The sequence below is a fragment of the Chanodichthys erythropterus genome, chromosome 21, assembly GCF_024489055.1.
Source record: "Chanodichthys erythropterus isolate Z2021 chromosome 21, ASM2448905v1, whole genome shotgun sequence".
Classification (NCBI taxonomy): domain Eukaryota; kingdom Metazoa; phylum Chordata; class Actinopteri; order Cypriniformes; family Xenocyprididae; genus Chanodichthys; species Chanodichthys erythropterus.
The window spans coordinates 34,398,131-34,414,457 of record NC_090241.1 but is presented as its reverse complement, the minus strand read 5'-3'; the positions used below and the strand labels follow the sequence as shown (position 1 = coordinate 34,414,457).

Sequence of the window (16,327 nt, the reverse complement as noted above, 5' to 3'; positions counted from 1 at the left end):
TTGCTTTGCAGAAGCTGCACAGAAGTGTTCTGCATTCTTAAAAATAAAGGTTTTTATTGGAATTGATGGCTCCATTAAGATCCTTTAACATCCATGGAACCTTTTTCATTCCAAAAAATGTTCTTTAGATTTTTAAAATGTTCACACTTAGAAAGAAAAAAGGGTTCTTTTAAGAACTGTTCACTGAAAGGTTCTTTGGGGAACCAAAAATGGTTCTTCTACAGCATCACTGTGAAAACCCCCTTTTGGAACCTTTATTTTTATTGAGATCTTTGGGATGTAGAGTGTCCGCCTTCTACTCTGGTTCATGCTCCCTGTCTGAACTCCCAGAGAAGTTTCCTTTGGCACATGCGCCACATCGCCGCCCCCCTTACCCTGACCTACTGTCCGCACCAGCACCCTCCTCGTGGGTACCAACCCGACCCCCTTTCTCTCTCTCTCTCTCTCCCCACAAGCTCGTCTTCCTCCGAGACAGTCAGCGGGAGCTCTAGATGCAGCCAGCCCTTTTCTTGAACCGCTGCCAATGGAGGCCGGCCCTGGACGCCACAGCTGAAAGTTTTACAAGCGCTCGGGTCGGAAGGCAGGAAGACAGACTGAGAGATTTGTAAGGACAGCTTCTCTTTCTCTATTCACTTGTGCTCTTGTGCTTTATTTATATCCCTGTCCCTCTCTCTTTCTCTCTCCCCGAGTCAGACATCTAGAAATGGTTCTTTCTTTAACTTGTGATACCAAAAGTAGGTGAAAATGCAACATGAGGACAGTACTGTAAGAAATAAATGGACAAATAACAAAAGGAAGCAAGGAGGGCGCTGACGTCACACGCTGTGCTGCCCATGACAATGCCTGAAAGAAGACAGGACGACTGCAAATCTTATTCTCCCTCTCTGTCACCATCTCTGCCCCGTCAGGAAAGGGGCGGTACACTTTTTGGCAGGGTGACACTGGATTATTTCAGAACGCTCTGGCTGGGACGCACTTTCTCTACAGCTGAGCAGGATATATAGAGCAGCATTACCACAAACTTTCACCACAAGTGCTGTAACAAGTCGCTGTCTTGCTTTCTTTGTCCTGGCACCTCGGGTTTAACTTTCTCACTCTGTCCTCTCGCTTCAGCACAGCAAGAACTCTTTGAGAACTCAAACTCTTAAAAAAAAAATGGATTTACTTGCAAAAGCTGACGATCGTGGACTTACCTTACTTGAACTTTTGATTCAGTTTGAACATGCACATTGCAAAGGCACTAACAAAAGTTGATGTGCACGAATGCATGTGGTTAAACGTCAAAGTATACTGCATGAAAAATGCAGGCAATGGAAGGACAGCTAAAGATGCTGCGATGACTTCTGTAAAACAGGAATCGAAAGGCTTGTAGTACCTGGGAAGGATGCCAAGTGCTGACAAAAGACTTCTTTGGGGACTCTTAACTCTTTATTTGAGGACGTGTGTCAGATCTTTGATCTAATTTGGCGCACTCTTGGACTGCGTAAGTAGATGTACCTGATATCGACGTTTGAGCAACGAGGGATAGGTTGAGATTTGCTTATTTCGCTTGGTTTTGGACCAAGTTCCACTCATGCTTTCAGGCCCGAGCCAGGTGATGGTGTTCAGCATTTGTGCCAACTCCCATTGAGGTAATAAACATGGAGGACTGACTGCTAACCCAACAACAACAACAACAGATGAACGGTGAAAGGTGGCAGCAAAAGTCGCCGCCTTGTTTTCTTTTCCTTTCTCATGGTGTTGTGACCTCTCTCTCCTTCTTTCTCCCGCTCGTTCTCGCTTTTTTGGCAGCGGGGCTGAAGTGGGCAGGCGAATAGGAGGGCATAGCTGAATCTGCTCAGCGTTGGCAGGGGTTCGTGTGAGGAGGGCTGTTCGATCGCACACCTCTCTCTGCTTTTCCCCTTGTCTTGCGAGCGACATGGAAAGGGTTTCTCCTATTCTTTCTTCCTCCCTGCCGTTTTTTTTTTTTTTTTTTTTGTGTATTTTTCGGTCGCTGTACAGTTGTACTTTACCCCATCGGGAGTCTCCCACGCCGTCCTGCGAAAAACAAAAAAGCTCTCACTCAGGTACTTCCAGCATTATATTTTCATTTGAATGTCCACCTTCCATTTTTGGAACTTTCTTGTGTTGCAATAACGTAATTTTCTCTGACTTTCGCTTCTCCTCATCCTCATCTTCCTCCAGCACATGTCGTTTATCTGCTGCCGCCATGATAAAGTGTATTTCGTTTCTGTTGGATGAGACATAAAACACATTTTTTAAAAATTAAAAAACAACATATTTTTAGACAAACCCCAAATGTAGCAGGCCGCTAGTGATTTTACATGTTTTTTTTAATGCCTCGCTTGTCTTGTGTCCGTGTGTGACCGCTGTTCCTTTTTATATACAACTTGTTCGCATAATAGCTTTCAATAAATAGTTTTCAGAGGCTATACAATAATGCGGTTTTCCATTTACACTAACATTGTGTTATTATAAAGACCATTAAAGCTAAAATACTCTCTATTGTGCTAAGTTACACGTCTGAGGCCTTCAAAACAAAGAGCAGCGCTTTGCCAAACTACATCGAGAGAAGAAAAATTAACCTCACAATCACATTAGAACTGATGCAAAATGCTTCATAATCATTCTTTCTTACTTCTGACTGTTAAGTGGTACACCACATAAAAACTATTCCTAGTCTACCATGTTTAGAGAAACTGAGCCTGAGAAATGACTGAGACTGAAACCACAGAGAAGAATATGCTAAACAAGATCAAGAGCAAAAGACCGAGACTTTCAAATTAAGTATACAAATATGATATAAATTTACATTACAAATTAAAATAAAATAGATATAAATAAATATAACTATTACATAATATTAATATAAAACAATATATATTTATATATTAACATCCACATATTTAGAGCAAATGCTTCTATTTAAGTCATAATTTAATACAGTTGATTTTCAAAATATTGTTTAAAACCAGGTTTATATAAAAAATTCCAGATTTATAATTAATATAAACAAACTATATACATTTTTACTATTTAATTACAGTTGTTTTTCAAAATCCTGTTTAAATCTATGTTTCAATTTTCAAAAATCCATATTTTCAATGTGGTCTCAGACTTGTGGACACCACTGTATATTTACACAAACAATTATCACCATAATTATATAAATAACAAAAAGTAATAATACAAATAATATTAAAACACACACTTTGTGTTTCTTTGTTTCATCTACGAATTAACTGAAAGCACATTTGAAGATTGTTTATGCAATTTGATAATACATTGCGTTTCCACGTTTTGTTGGTCTAACTACTTTTAGTTCATTAACACTGTCAACAAAGAATTGTGATTCTTTTAGAGAAGATCTACTGTAAATGAAAGCTGCATTGAACACTATACAAAGAGAAAACCGAGTAAGAAAAAAAAAAGCAATAAGGTGGTGGGTGGAGTGATAGACGAAAAAAAAATGAAAAAACTTCCTCCACCCCTCCCTCACTATCCTCAGATGAACTTGTCACGTTACTTGATGATTTTTTTTTCTCTGGCCTGCCCTCTCTACTTCCTGCTATTTTTGTGCTCCCTCCCTCTCTCACTCACTCTTTCTCTCTCTGTGTCGGTGTGGAAACCAGAAACAAAGTCACAGAACCTTTATCGGAAAAAATATTTTAGTAATCACCTGCAATTCAGAAGCAATAACACTGCAAACAGCATCACGTTATGGAGAAAAAGAGGATATCAGCCGAACCCTGGGACTTAGAGCTGCCAGAGCAGGTATTTGTTGCTATTGGGATCCGAGGTCTGATTTTGAAGCAGTTCAGATCACATTTGTCTCACATGTATCCATAAAAACGTTAACAGATCAAGTTATGTGCTAGAGTAGTTTCTTACAGAGCACATTGCTTTTTCGGTCACGTGCTGCATGCAAAAATGTTCATTTAAATCTGTATTTTTTAATGTTAAAATACCCTCTGCTATCCTAGCTCAGTGTGACAACTACAAGTAAGTTGTTCATTGGTTGATTTCCCTGAAAAATAACACTTAGGTGATTTCAAAACTGCTTGTTTGAGAATTCAGACCTTCTCGACCAATGGCGCGAGTTTGTGGGCAGGACTATCTGTTCGTCTGGCCAAATGAAACATGCAGAGAGTGTTTGGGAAACCTATTTGGAAGCAATAATTATTTTTGCAATTCTATTAGATGGCGCTAGTTGTCTAGAAATGACACTTTATGTGTTTTATTATACTTTGAGGTATAATTAACAAGACAGTGTCAATAAACGTGATACCAAATTAGGGGAAAAAAGGGGGTTGCATTTCCCTTTTTATCTGCACTGTAAACGCTCTATTTTTGCAACCATAATGACAAATGTTGTAAGCTGCGTCTGTTTGCAATACAGCTATCGCACTGATAAGCGCTGAACTTAACATGAGCGCATACACAAATGAGGTCAACAGGCACTTCCTGTTTAGAATTGCTATTTTTGTGTTAAAAGGCCTCTGGATTTGTACCACTGCACAGCCGTGGGTTTAAACACACTGCATAAGTAGATGACATTCAGATGTGGGAAGTGAAGTGTCATCCCACTTTTAACGAGCAGATAGGACTATATTTACTCACTTTCGTAAAGGTCACAATGCATTTAATTAAACTGACACTTATCATGCAAGCATGCTGTAAATGTTAACAGTTTCCCAACTTACAATGCTTTACTGCAGCACTTATGGCTTTTCTTGTTAAAAATGGCACCAGATTAGGATAAGGGGGGGGAAAAAAGCCTTTTTGATGGACTAAAAGTTTTAAATAAAAAATAAAATTTTGTCCTATTTACTTTCTAAATGCACCAATCTGGTCTTATTTTGTGTGGTGCATCAGTGTACATTAACCAAAAAAATTAAAAATGTAATTAAAAGGTAGAGACTAAAGCGAAAATTATGATTTAGAAATCATATCTGTGATATATTTTCTTGAGCTTTTATAAGAAAATAAGCAGCATGTTGTGCACAAAAGTATGTTCTGTTCTCATTCTACAGCTAAATGAAGGTTCAAATAAAAGTTGAGGTAGGTAGGTGTGAACAGCGAACACACGGGGAAATGTTGACAGCTGAGGTGGAATAAAAAGTGAGCACCTTTGCGTTTAACCACAAGATCGAGGTTAGCCAAACTGAAACACTTCCGTTGACAAGCATGCTGTTAGTTTTCTTGAAATCACCATATCACAAACATGCTATTGCCAAATACATTATTCCAAATGCTGTTTTACAGATATGATTGAGTTCTGTATATATAGTAGATATATACATGAATCTGCTCTCTGCTGAAGAAGAGAGTTTATATAACACTGTTTATGTAGAGCTGCTTTCCTTTGCTTTCCATATATTATCTCTCACAAGACATGAAGATTTAGCCTCATGTTGACATAGCCATTACTTTGTGTAATGATCCATGGACTTCAGTGAGACGTGGACCATATACTGTGATGGAATAACAAATAGTCCTTTTAAGATCCAAGAAAAATGTCAAATGAGGCCATAGTACCTGTTAGAAACAGCCTCAGAGAAACACTTGAAACACTGAGCTGCCTACCTAGACAGCATTATTATGCATCATGAGCACACTCCAAAAATGTGTTCAACATACCGCTTGATAAAATACCTTAATTTTGCCAGAATCTAAGGTGTCTTTCGTGGATAAGGCAATCCCAGAATGCATTGTGGCGAGCTGGAAGACGGAGGGAAATGATGATTATCAACATACATTTTATTTAAAACTGAAAAGTAAAAATAGATCAATCTAATTAAAAATTGACTATTTCACCCAATATGTGTGTCTGCTATACATGTTTGTGCTTAGCAACATGCCAACATCAGACTTGAACTAGGAACATATTAGTTCAACATAGTTACATTTTACTAAAATGAGGGAACGAATTAGTCCAAAGGGAGGGAACGAATTAGTCCAACGTGGCTACTACGATTTACTAAAACGAGGGAACGAATTAGTCCAACGTGGCTACTACGATTTACTAAAACGAGGGAACGAATTAGTACAACGTGGCTACTACGATTTACTAAAACGAGGGAACGAATTAGTCCAACGTGGCTACTACGATTTACTTAAACGAGGGGAACGAATTAGTACAACGTGGCTACTACGATTTACTAAAACGAGGGAATGAATTAGTCCAACGTGATTACTACGATTTACTAAAACGAGGGAACGAATTAGTCCAACGTGGCTACTACGATTTACTAAAACGAGGGAACGAATTAGTACAACGTGGCTACTACGATTTACTAAAACGAGGGAATGAATTAGTCCAACGTGATTACTACGATTTACTAAAACGAGGGAACGAATTAGTCCAACGTGGCTACTACGATTTACTAAAACGAGGGAATGAATTAGTCCAACGTGATTACTACGATTTACTAAAACGAGGGAACGAATTAGTCCAACGTGGCTACTACGATTTACTAAAACGAGGGAACGAATTAGTCCAACGTGGCTACTACGATTTACTAAAACGAGGGAACGAATTAGTCCAACGTGGCTACTACGATTTACTAAAACGAGGGAACGAATTAGTACAACGTGGCTACTACGATTTACTAAAACGAGGGAATGAATTAGTCCAACGTGATTACTACGATTTACTAAAACGAGGGAACGAATTAGTCCAACGTGGCTACTACGATTTACTAAAACGAGGGAACGAATTAGTCCAACGTGGCTACTACGATTTACTAAAACGAGGGAACGAATTAGTACAACGTGGCTACTACGATTTACTAAAACGAGGGAACGAATTAGTCCAACGTGGCTACTACGATTTACTAAAACGAGGGGAACGAATTAGTACAACGTGGCTACTACGATTTACTAAAACGAGGGAACGAATTAGTCCAACGTGGCTGTTACGATTTACTAAAACAAGGGAACGAATTAGTCCATGTGGTTACTACGATTTACTAAAACGAGGGAACGAATTAGTCCAACGTGGCTACTACGATTTACTAAAACGAGGGAACGAATTAGTCCAACGTGGCTACTACGATTTACTAAAACGAGGGAACGAATTAGTCCAACGTGGCTACTACGATTTACTAAAACGAGGGAACGAATTAGTCCAACGTGGCTACTACGATTTACTAAAACAAGGGAACGAATTAGTACAACGTGGCTACTCCGATTTACTAAAACGAGGGAACGAATTAGTCCAACGTGGCTACTACGATTTACTAAAACGAGGGGAACGAATTAGTACAACGTGGCTACTACGATTTACTAAAACGAGGGAATGAATTAGTCCAACGTGATTACTACGATTTACTAAAACGAGGGAACGAATTAGTCCAACGTGGCTGTTACGATTTACTAAAACAAGGGAACGAATTAGTCCATGTGGCTACTACGATTTACTAAAACGAGGGAACGAATTAGTACAACGTGGCTACTACGATTTACTAAAACGAGGGAACGAATTAGTCCAACGTGGCTACTACGATTTACTAAAACGAGGGGAACGAATTAGTACAACGTGGCTACTACGATTTACTAAAACGAGGGAATGAATTAGTCCAACGTGATTACTACGATTTACTAAAACGAGGGAACGAATTAGTCCAACGTGGCTGTTACGATTTACTAAAACAAGGGAACGAATTAGTCCATGTGGCTACTACGATTTACTAAAACGAGGGAACGAATTAGTCCAACGTGGCTACTACGATTTACTAAAACGAGGGAACGAATTAGTCCAACGTGGCTACTACGATTTACTAAAACGAGGGAACGAATTAGTCCAACGTGGCTACTACGATTTACTAAAACGAGGGAACGAATTAGTCCAACGTGGCTACTACGATTTACTAAAACGAGGGAACGAATTAGTCCAACGTGGCTACTACGATTTACTAAAACAAGGGAACGAATTAGTACAACATGGCTACTACGATTTACTAAAACGAGGGAACGAATTAGTCCAACGTGGCTACTCCGATTTACTAAAACGAGGGAACGAATTAGTCCAACGTGGCTACTACGATTTACTAAAACGAGGGGAACGAATTAGTACAACGTGATTACTACGATTTACTAAAACGAGGGAACGAATTAGTCCAACGTGGCTGTTACGATTTACTAAAACAAGGGAACGAATTAGTCCATGTGGCTACTACGATTTACTAAAACAAGGGAACGAATTAGTCCATGTGGCTACTACGATTTACTAAAACGAGGGAACGAATTAGTCCAACGTGGCTACTACGATTTACTAAAACGAGGGAATGAATTAGTCCAACGTGATTACTACGATTTACTAAAACGAGGGAACGAATTAGTCCAACGTGGCTGTTACGATTTACTAAAACAAGGGAACGAATTAGTCCATGTGGCTACTACGATTTACTAAAACGAGGGAACGAATTAGTCCAACGTGGCTACTAAGATTTACTAAAACGAGGGAACGAATTAGTCCAACGTGGCTACTAAGATTTACTAAAACGAGGGAACGAATTAGTCCAACGTGATTACTACGATTTACTAAAACGAGGGAACGAATTAGTCCAACGTGGCTACTACGATTTACTAAAACGAGGGAACGAATTAGTCCAACGTGGCTACTACGATTTACTAAAACGAGGGAACGAATCAGTCCAACGTGGCTACTACGATTTACTAAAACAAGGGAACGAATTAGTACAACGTGGCTACTACGATTTACTAAAACGAGGGGAACGAATTAGTACAACGTGATTACTACGATTTACTAAAACAAGGGAACGAATTAGTACAACGTGGCTACTACGATTTACTAAAACGAGGGAACGAATTAGTCCAACGTGGCTGTTACGATTTACTAAAACAAGGGAACGAATTAGTACAACGTGGCTACTACGATTTACTAAAACGAGGGAACGAATTAGTACAACGTGATTACTACGATTTACTAAAACGAGGGAACGAATTAGTCCAACGTGGCTGCTACGATTTACTAAAACGGGGGAATGAATTAGTACAACGTGATTACTACGATTTACTAAAACGAGGGAACGAATTAGTACAATGTGGCTGCTACGATTTACTAAAACGAGGGACGAATTAGTACAATGTGGCTACGATTTACTAAATCGAGGGAATTAATTAGTCCAACGTAGATATGATACACTAAAATGAGGTAACAAAATCTTACTTTGTGGCCACGATTATGCCTAAAAAACTTTTCAAATGTTTGAGTATACACTAAATTTTTTTTTTTAGAAATTTGAGATTTCATTATCTGATCCAACATCTCAATTACGAGACTTCAGCCTTCAGTCCGCCTGATCTTTTTCATACTGGCCCACTGTCTCGGCCAACTGCCAGGCCAAAACATTTCAATCACTGCCATTAATTAGGCCAAAGAGGAATTCGGAATGTTAATGTCCCGCCCCAGTCTTTCAGTTCCTCCGGTTCACATGCTAATTTATGCAAAGAGACGGTGCCGCCACCCCACCGCTTTGCCATGGCAGTCCATTCTTTTGGCCTGCCCTGGTGACCCCCGTCTGCCAGACATGAACCACACCATCATGCTGCGACAGCCATCATCTGTGTAGATTAAAAGGCATTACAACAATACAAATGTCTATATGTCTATATATATAGGCTATTATACAGTCAGCAGGTTATTATCACAAACTCTATTCATGCATTTTCATAAACATTTTTATAACTTAAATATGATATATACACTACCGGTCAAAAGTTTGGATTCATTGAGATTGTTTGTTTTTGAAAGAAGTCTCTTCTGCTCAACAAGGCTGCATTTATTTGATCAAAAATACAGTAATAAATATTGTAATATGAAATATTATGAAATTTGTTTTCTGTTTGAATATATTTTAAAATGTAATTTATTCCTGTGATGGCAAAGCTGAACTTTCAGCATCATTACTCCAGTCTTCAGTGTCACATTCTAATTTGCTGATTTGCTGCTCAAGAAAAATTTCTTGAATTTTTTGTATTACAGTACCATTTAAAATTCATGGCCCATGAAAATAGTAAACAAACAGTAAAATGGTTTTATAGTATATTTATAGTTCCTACCACTCAATATGATGAATATGAATGATTTCATTCACCTTGTTTTGAAATAAGCATGAGGAGGTTTCGTCTTTACACGTTCTTGATTACTAACTGAACACTCGTTTAAGATGGCAGGAAGGCGGCCATTTTGTTTGGTCCTTTTCCCTCCCTTTCTTGCTTTGCTAGCAGACAACATGTAGTATTTTTTAAGGCAGACAGCTGGGAAAGCTACGTTCAAATTCAGCGATTTACTTCAGGCAATTAAATGGCATGCCACACCACAGGCGTGTGAAGGTTGCAAGGAGCCACTTGTGAAAAAAATGGGCAGTATTTCATTGTGCGGCTCACCTCTGCTTCATGCCAGGAATTCTGCCTGCCAGAGAGTCACAAATTAGCATGCTACTATTGTGTATATTGTAATACATATTATGGATTATTTTGCTAATCTTTCAAAAGCAAAGCAGAAAGAGACAAAGAAGGAAATACTGAAACTTCCCTCTTCACTTTAAGGTGTTTGTAAACCACTGTTGATAAATGGAAAGGTGGAGTCCAGTGTTATACTTTACAATGTATGATTTTGATTAATAATAGTTTAATAAAAAAATGTAAATTTTGGCAATATAAATATATGTATATTGTATATTTATTATAAATATAAATATGTATATATTCATAATTAATGAATAAATAAATCATTTTTAAATAAACAATTTTTGGGACAAATAAATAATTTTGTCATGTAATATTTATTGATTTTGCACTAATGATATTTCATTTAAATTTGTTAATAAATTGTTAATAAAAATGTTATTACTATAGTAATTGTTATTTTACTTCTACTAATTTATATACGTTACTATTTTGTTTATTTTATATTGCACATTTTTTTTTGACAGCACTGAAAATTTTAATTAATACTTTTAGTGTCTCTTCTAAATAAAACTTATTATCCTAAAAAGAACAATATGAATACTAAATATTATGAAAGGCACAATTTTGTATGACTCATAATAATAATGTCTCTCTCCCTCTTTCTTTCATCCCCGTCCAGACCCGGTGAAGAAACTAAAGCCACGTCATGTTTGTTTGCTGTCCCTAAAGCTGAGGTAGTAGATTGAATAGTTGTGGAGTATAAAACCTCCCTTTGAGATAACTATACAATCTACTGTCTTTCTTACGGAGGCAGATTAACCAGCTATCAACTGAAGAAACTGAGGAAACACTCTGGCTCCTTTAAATAATGTTTTAAGTTACTCTGTGGAGTTTGTGCTCCCGTACAGTGAAACTGCAGATCTGTGTGTATCTACAAGCTGAGGTAGTAGGTTGTATAGTTTGTGGGAAGGATCACATCCTATTTGGGTGATAACTATACAGTCTATTGCCTTCCTTGTGAGACACAATGAGCAAGAGTAAAAACATTTGATCATTTTGAACACCAAGAGAAAGAGTTACTGGAGTGTTTTTAACCAGTCTGGACTGAATGGAAAACTTTATTTAAAGGGATAGTTCACTCAAAAATGAAAATTCTGTCATCATTTACTCATTCAGGTTGTTCTAAACCTGTATTAGTTTCTTTGTTCTGTTGAACACAAAAGAAGAATGTTTGAAGAATGGGGGTAACCAAACAATTTCTGGTCCCCACTGATTTCCATTTTTTCATCTTAGTGTCTCTTCTGAGAAAAATGTATAATTCAAAAATATATATATATGAATACTGCATAAACATAATGAAAGACAAATAACTGAATTATATACTTGTGCACATTTTTATTTATTGCACACCTCATATAATCACTTCAAAATGGGGAAAAAAAATTTATTGTAGCTTTTCAGGAAAGGTGCAACATGAACATATAAAGCTTGTTTACACATCACTGCAGACTCTTATTTGTACTATAGTACAACCATATTATTAGACACTAAATTAGACACTCCTCTATTATCCAGATTCAGCTATAAGACATCCTACAGTTACGCTCAGACTTTGACAGTGGTGTTTGGAGGAGCCCTACTGGCACAACAGCGTAACTGCAATCTGTCAGTTAGATTATTAGTTTAGGTCAAAAAAAGCCTGAAAGGTTTGAAAAATCTTGCAATTACATTCTAACAAAAATATCATATAAATCCCCCCTTCTTTTGGTATGTTCTGCAGTACATGGAAAGGAGTTAAATAATATCATTGACTCCCACCTGTGGACTGATTCTCACATGAACTCGTCCATCACAGCTCTCTGTGGTATTACTAGCAGTAGCGTTTATATCTGCCTGCTGCTTTCGACCAATCACTTTCCTCCAAATCTTAATGTACTCCTGCTTAATCTTAGGGATTTTGAAGGCATACACTACAGGGTTAACCATTGAGTTGGCATGAGAGAGGAGAATGCCAAAGTACAAAACAATGGATGGTACATGTATATTCTGGTTATAGTATGTGATGGCTTGTATCACGTGTAACGGCAGCCAGCAAAAAACAAAAAGAGCCAAAACCAAAACCAGAGAGCTGGCCAGTTTGTGTTCCTTTTGATTATATGCACCAGTTTCAGCCGCCACACCTGCTCTCCCTCTCGACTGTCTCCTAATTTTAAAAAAGATGTAGCAATACAAAGTAATCATGACTGCCAGTGGAGGAAGAAAACACCCCTCATAGATGAAGTGGACCAAGTATGAAGTAGGAATGACAGCAATGAATTGACAGTCTATAGAGGTGGAGTTGTAATGTGTCAGTGTGTCATGGTTGTACCATCCAAACATCGGTAAGAAGCCCAGTAGGGAAGCCAGTATCCAGCACAAAGCGGCGATGATCCATGAGCGCTTCTTAGTGACTGTAGTCCTGTACCTGCCAGAGAGAAATATTTCTTAAAATGAAAGACTTTTTAAAGGTGTAGTAAGTGATTTCTGAGAAACAATGTTGACATTTGAAATCAACCCAAACAAACACATCCCTCCCTTCATTGCTCCATCCCCAAAATGCAAGAACACGCAATGCAAGAGCGATGTCTCTTTATCATAGCTAAGCAAAGATGACGAACAAACCACAAGAACAAAAATAAACATACAGTACACAAGAGTATATACAAGCAGGAGCACAGCAGCTCCAGAAAAACAATGTAAATAGCATTACAACAACAGGATATCTTGCTTCTGTAAAACAGCAAAACCAGTTACTCAAGTACGGAGCAGAAACAACGCATCCTTGGCATAAAAAAAAAAATCACATCTCATTTTTTGCACTTTATTAGCATGATATTTAGTGAGTTTGGTCAGTTAAAATCACTGTCTTAGTACATTAAGCCACGTTAAGCGTTTTAGATTGTTCTTATCGATCTCCTGTAACGTTAGTTCAACTTTATTTTAAAATGGCAGGACCACTTCTGACATTTTAGAGTTGTTTCCAGTGACATATTATATTGAGTTTATCTACTGAATTTTTGAGTTTCAAAAATATTATTGGTCTAGAAACAGAGTAGCCTACTTTTTTATAGGTAGAATTTTAAATTATATAATTTATATAGCCTATTTAAAATACATCAATGATGACGCAGTCATCTGGGTAGTAATTTCCGCCCAAATTAACGATCTTTAGTTCTTGCAGTCTGTTTTAACCAAGTAATTGATGTATTTTAAATATATAAATTATACACAATTTAAAATTCTACCTGTAAAATAATATTCTGTTTCTAGAGCAATAATATTTTTTAAACAGCAAATTCAGTAGATAAACTCAATAATATGTCACTAGAAACAACTCTAAAATGTCAGAAAAGGTCCTGCCATTTTAAATAAAGTTAAACTAACGTTACAGGAGATCAATTGCTGTAGACAGTGCTCTATAATAAATTACAGTAGGCTATCATTAGTTTTGTCCTGCTAATTATTATTTCATACCCATAAAAATAATTAATAACTGCCAGATAATGATCACCTGCTTTTTCCCGTCATGGCTAACATTAGGCGTGTTATCTTAGCTAATAACATTTATTAATTAACTTATGAAGCCCACAACTTTTTGTTCAGCAGTACAGAAATCGAAAATTAATAGTTATCTTCAATCCGCTCAAAGAAGCTGTCAGTCACAACTGTCAATCATAACGACACACCTTGTTTCTATAGAATCAAATTGCTAGCTGAAAATCAAACATATCACACAAATGAACAATACACATATATCAGCGTGATACCAACTAATTCAGAAAATTTTATTGGAAGTGTAATTTTTTTTTATTTTGACTCAAGTCCCATTCATTTCCATGGAGAGGGCAGGGTTTATAACCTGTACTGCATCCAGCCACCAGGGGGCGATCAAAGAGCCCGCAGCTTTTCAGGACGTATGAGGCACACCCGGTTCATAACCCTTCTTTTTCCAGACCTTTCTCTTTTGTAATGCCTCTCAACAATCTTTCTTCAGATCTCCCACTTGCTTTTTTTTTTTGTTCTGAATGTGAATATATAATAATTTAAACATTTTTTCTTTACAAATTATGTCAGAAAAATAATTAAAAAGTCCAACTGAGAAATTAATGAATTTGAATCAATAAATTTGTTCCAAAGAGCATCTTGAGCTTCGAAAAAGCAAGCTAATGAGCAAGCTTTTTGCTAACGAAAGCAAGAAAAATCACACAAAGGAATCATTCAGCTTTAAGTATTTAAAAATTTGACCTAAAGATAGCACAGAATCCTATGTGTCCAAACTCTCCAATTATGTAAAATATGATAACTAAGGATACCTAAATTGCATTACATTCATTTAAAGATAAAAAAAACAAAGCTGTTTGTGTATTCAGCAATATTGACATATACTGAAGTCTATTCAAAATCATCTGGAGGCCGACTCACCTGAATGGGATACAGACCCGCAGACAGCGATCCACAGCAATGGCCAGGAGAGTGAGCACTGATGCTTGCAGCGGGACGATCAGGACACAACAGATGAACAGACAGGCATGGAAAGGAATCTTCACATGGACATCCACAACCACAGCCAGAGGAATGGCCACGGCTCCAACCAGGAAATCAGCCATCGCCAGCGACACAATCAGGCAGAAAGTGGTTTGGTTCAGGGCTCCACTCCTCCACACGGCCCACATCACCAGCACATTGCCCAGACAGCATCCCACAGCAATGAGCACCTCAAGAGAGATGTAAATGAAGCCTCCACCTAAAACCATGTTAACAGGACTGGAAACTTCTCTACGAGTGTTAATGAGAGATGCTGTTTTATGTAAAGAGGAAATATTGAAGTTATATGTATACTCTCTGCTAAAAACTTTCACACCCACAAGACTCTTCCGGAAGAGACTCATTTAGTGGTTTTAGATGTTCAACCTTAACCTGACATTTGTTTTGTCAAGTTTAACTTGACTAATGCCCAATTTCTGCAGTGTAAAATTCTGGGAATTTTATTCTTTAGTCAACAAAATCCATCAAAAAAGTCTTTGTCTACTTATTTGTCAATTAAATAAAGATATATTTTTGTTTTTCAATCTACATTTTAGTTTGCCCTAGTGAAAAATAAACAAAATATTTGAAATACATTTATTTTATGCCAAATATACTACAAATACATATTTATGTACTTTATATAAATATCCTGCAATTGTACTTTTAGTATACTAAATTGATATACTTGAAGTCTGCTAAACTGGAACAACTAATTCAAACTCATTTTTTTTTAGAGTTTTTTTCATGTCCACTACAATGCACATCAGGGCTTAAGCAACAAAAAAATTGTCATATTTTAACCATACAGTTCTTATGAGCTAGAGTTCAAACACAATATGTGAACTATAGCATTGAAGATTTTGAAAAAAACACATACTGTAACAAAGAGCAAAGCAGTAAGAATGTAGAGAAAATGTAAGATGATAAGCTGAATTCTCAATAATAAAAAAAGAATTCTCTTGTTGTTTGCAGTGAGTGAATGTGAATATGTGTCTATATGTCTCTGTGTGTTTGTGGGTGTGTTGTGTGTACTTTTTTTGATAAATATAGACCCTTTTACTGTTTGTACACAATGATGACATAGCAACGTATGCGCGCGCATTTTGGCAACGAAACTATGGCGAGAATCAGCAGTGTGTCAAGCTACGCGAGCGGATTAAGCAACACAGACAGAGAAAGTTATTTTAAAAAGTTGATTTTATCAAATGGTATCCATCTACCAGATCTGTGTACTATAGTGGAGTGGATAGAAGACGTTAGCAGATGGCCAAATATACATACATAAACTATAATATATATATATTTATATAATTATATATATAAT

At 37.1% G+C, this 16,327-nt stretch overlaps 1 protein-coding gene across 1 annotated transcript; it reads right to left on the bottom strand.

Annotated features, from left to right (window-relative positions):
• Positions 1 to 11,257: 11,257 nt before the first annotated feature.
• LOC137011774 (adenosine receptor A3-like) lies at positions 11,258 to 15,365 on the bottom strand. The gene is made up of 2 exons (XM_067374930.1): positions 14,899 to 15,365; positions 11,258 to 12,901 (listed from the first exon to the last, which is right to left on the bottom strand). Exons 1-2 carry the CDS (start codon positions 15,363 to 15,365, stop codon positions 12,232 to 12,234), a joined length of 1,137 nt encoding a protein of 378 aa, XP_067231031.1. The 3' UTR covers positions 11,258 to 12,231.
• Between the last annotated feature and the right edge of the window lie 962 nt (positions 15,366 to 16,327).

Coding starts and splice junctions, on each gene's coding strand:
- LOC137011774 (XM_067374930.1), bottom strand. CDS start 15,365: ATGAGTCTCTTCCGGAAGAGTCTTGTGGGTGTGAAAGTTTTTAGCAGA. Junction 12,902..14,898: donor CGGGTCTGTATCCCATTCAG/GTGAGTCGGCCT, acceptor TCTCTCTGGCAG/GTACAGGACTACAGTCACTA.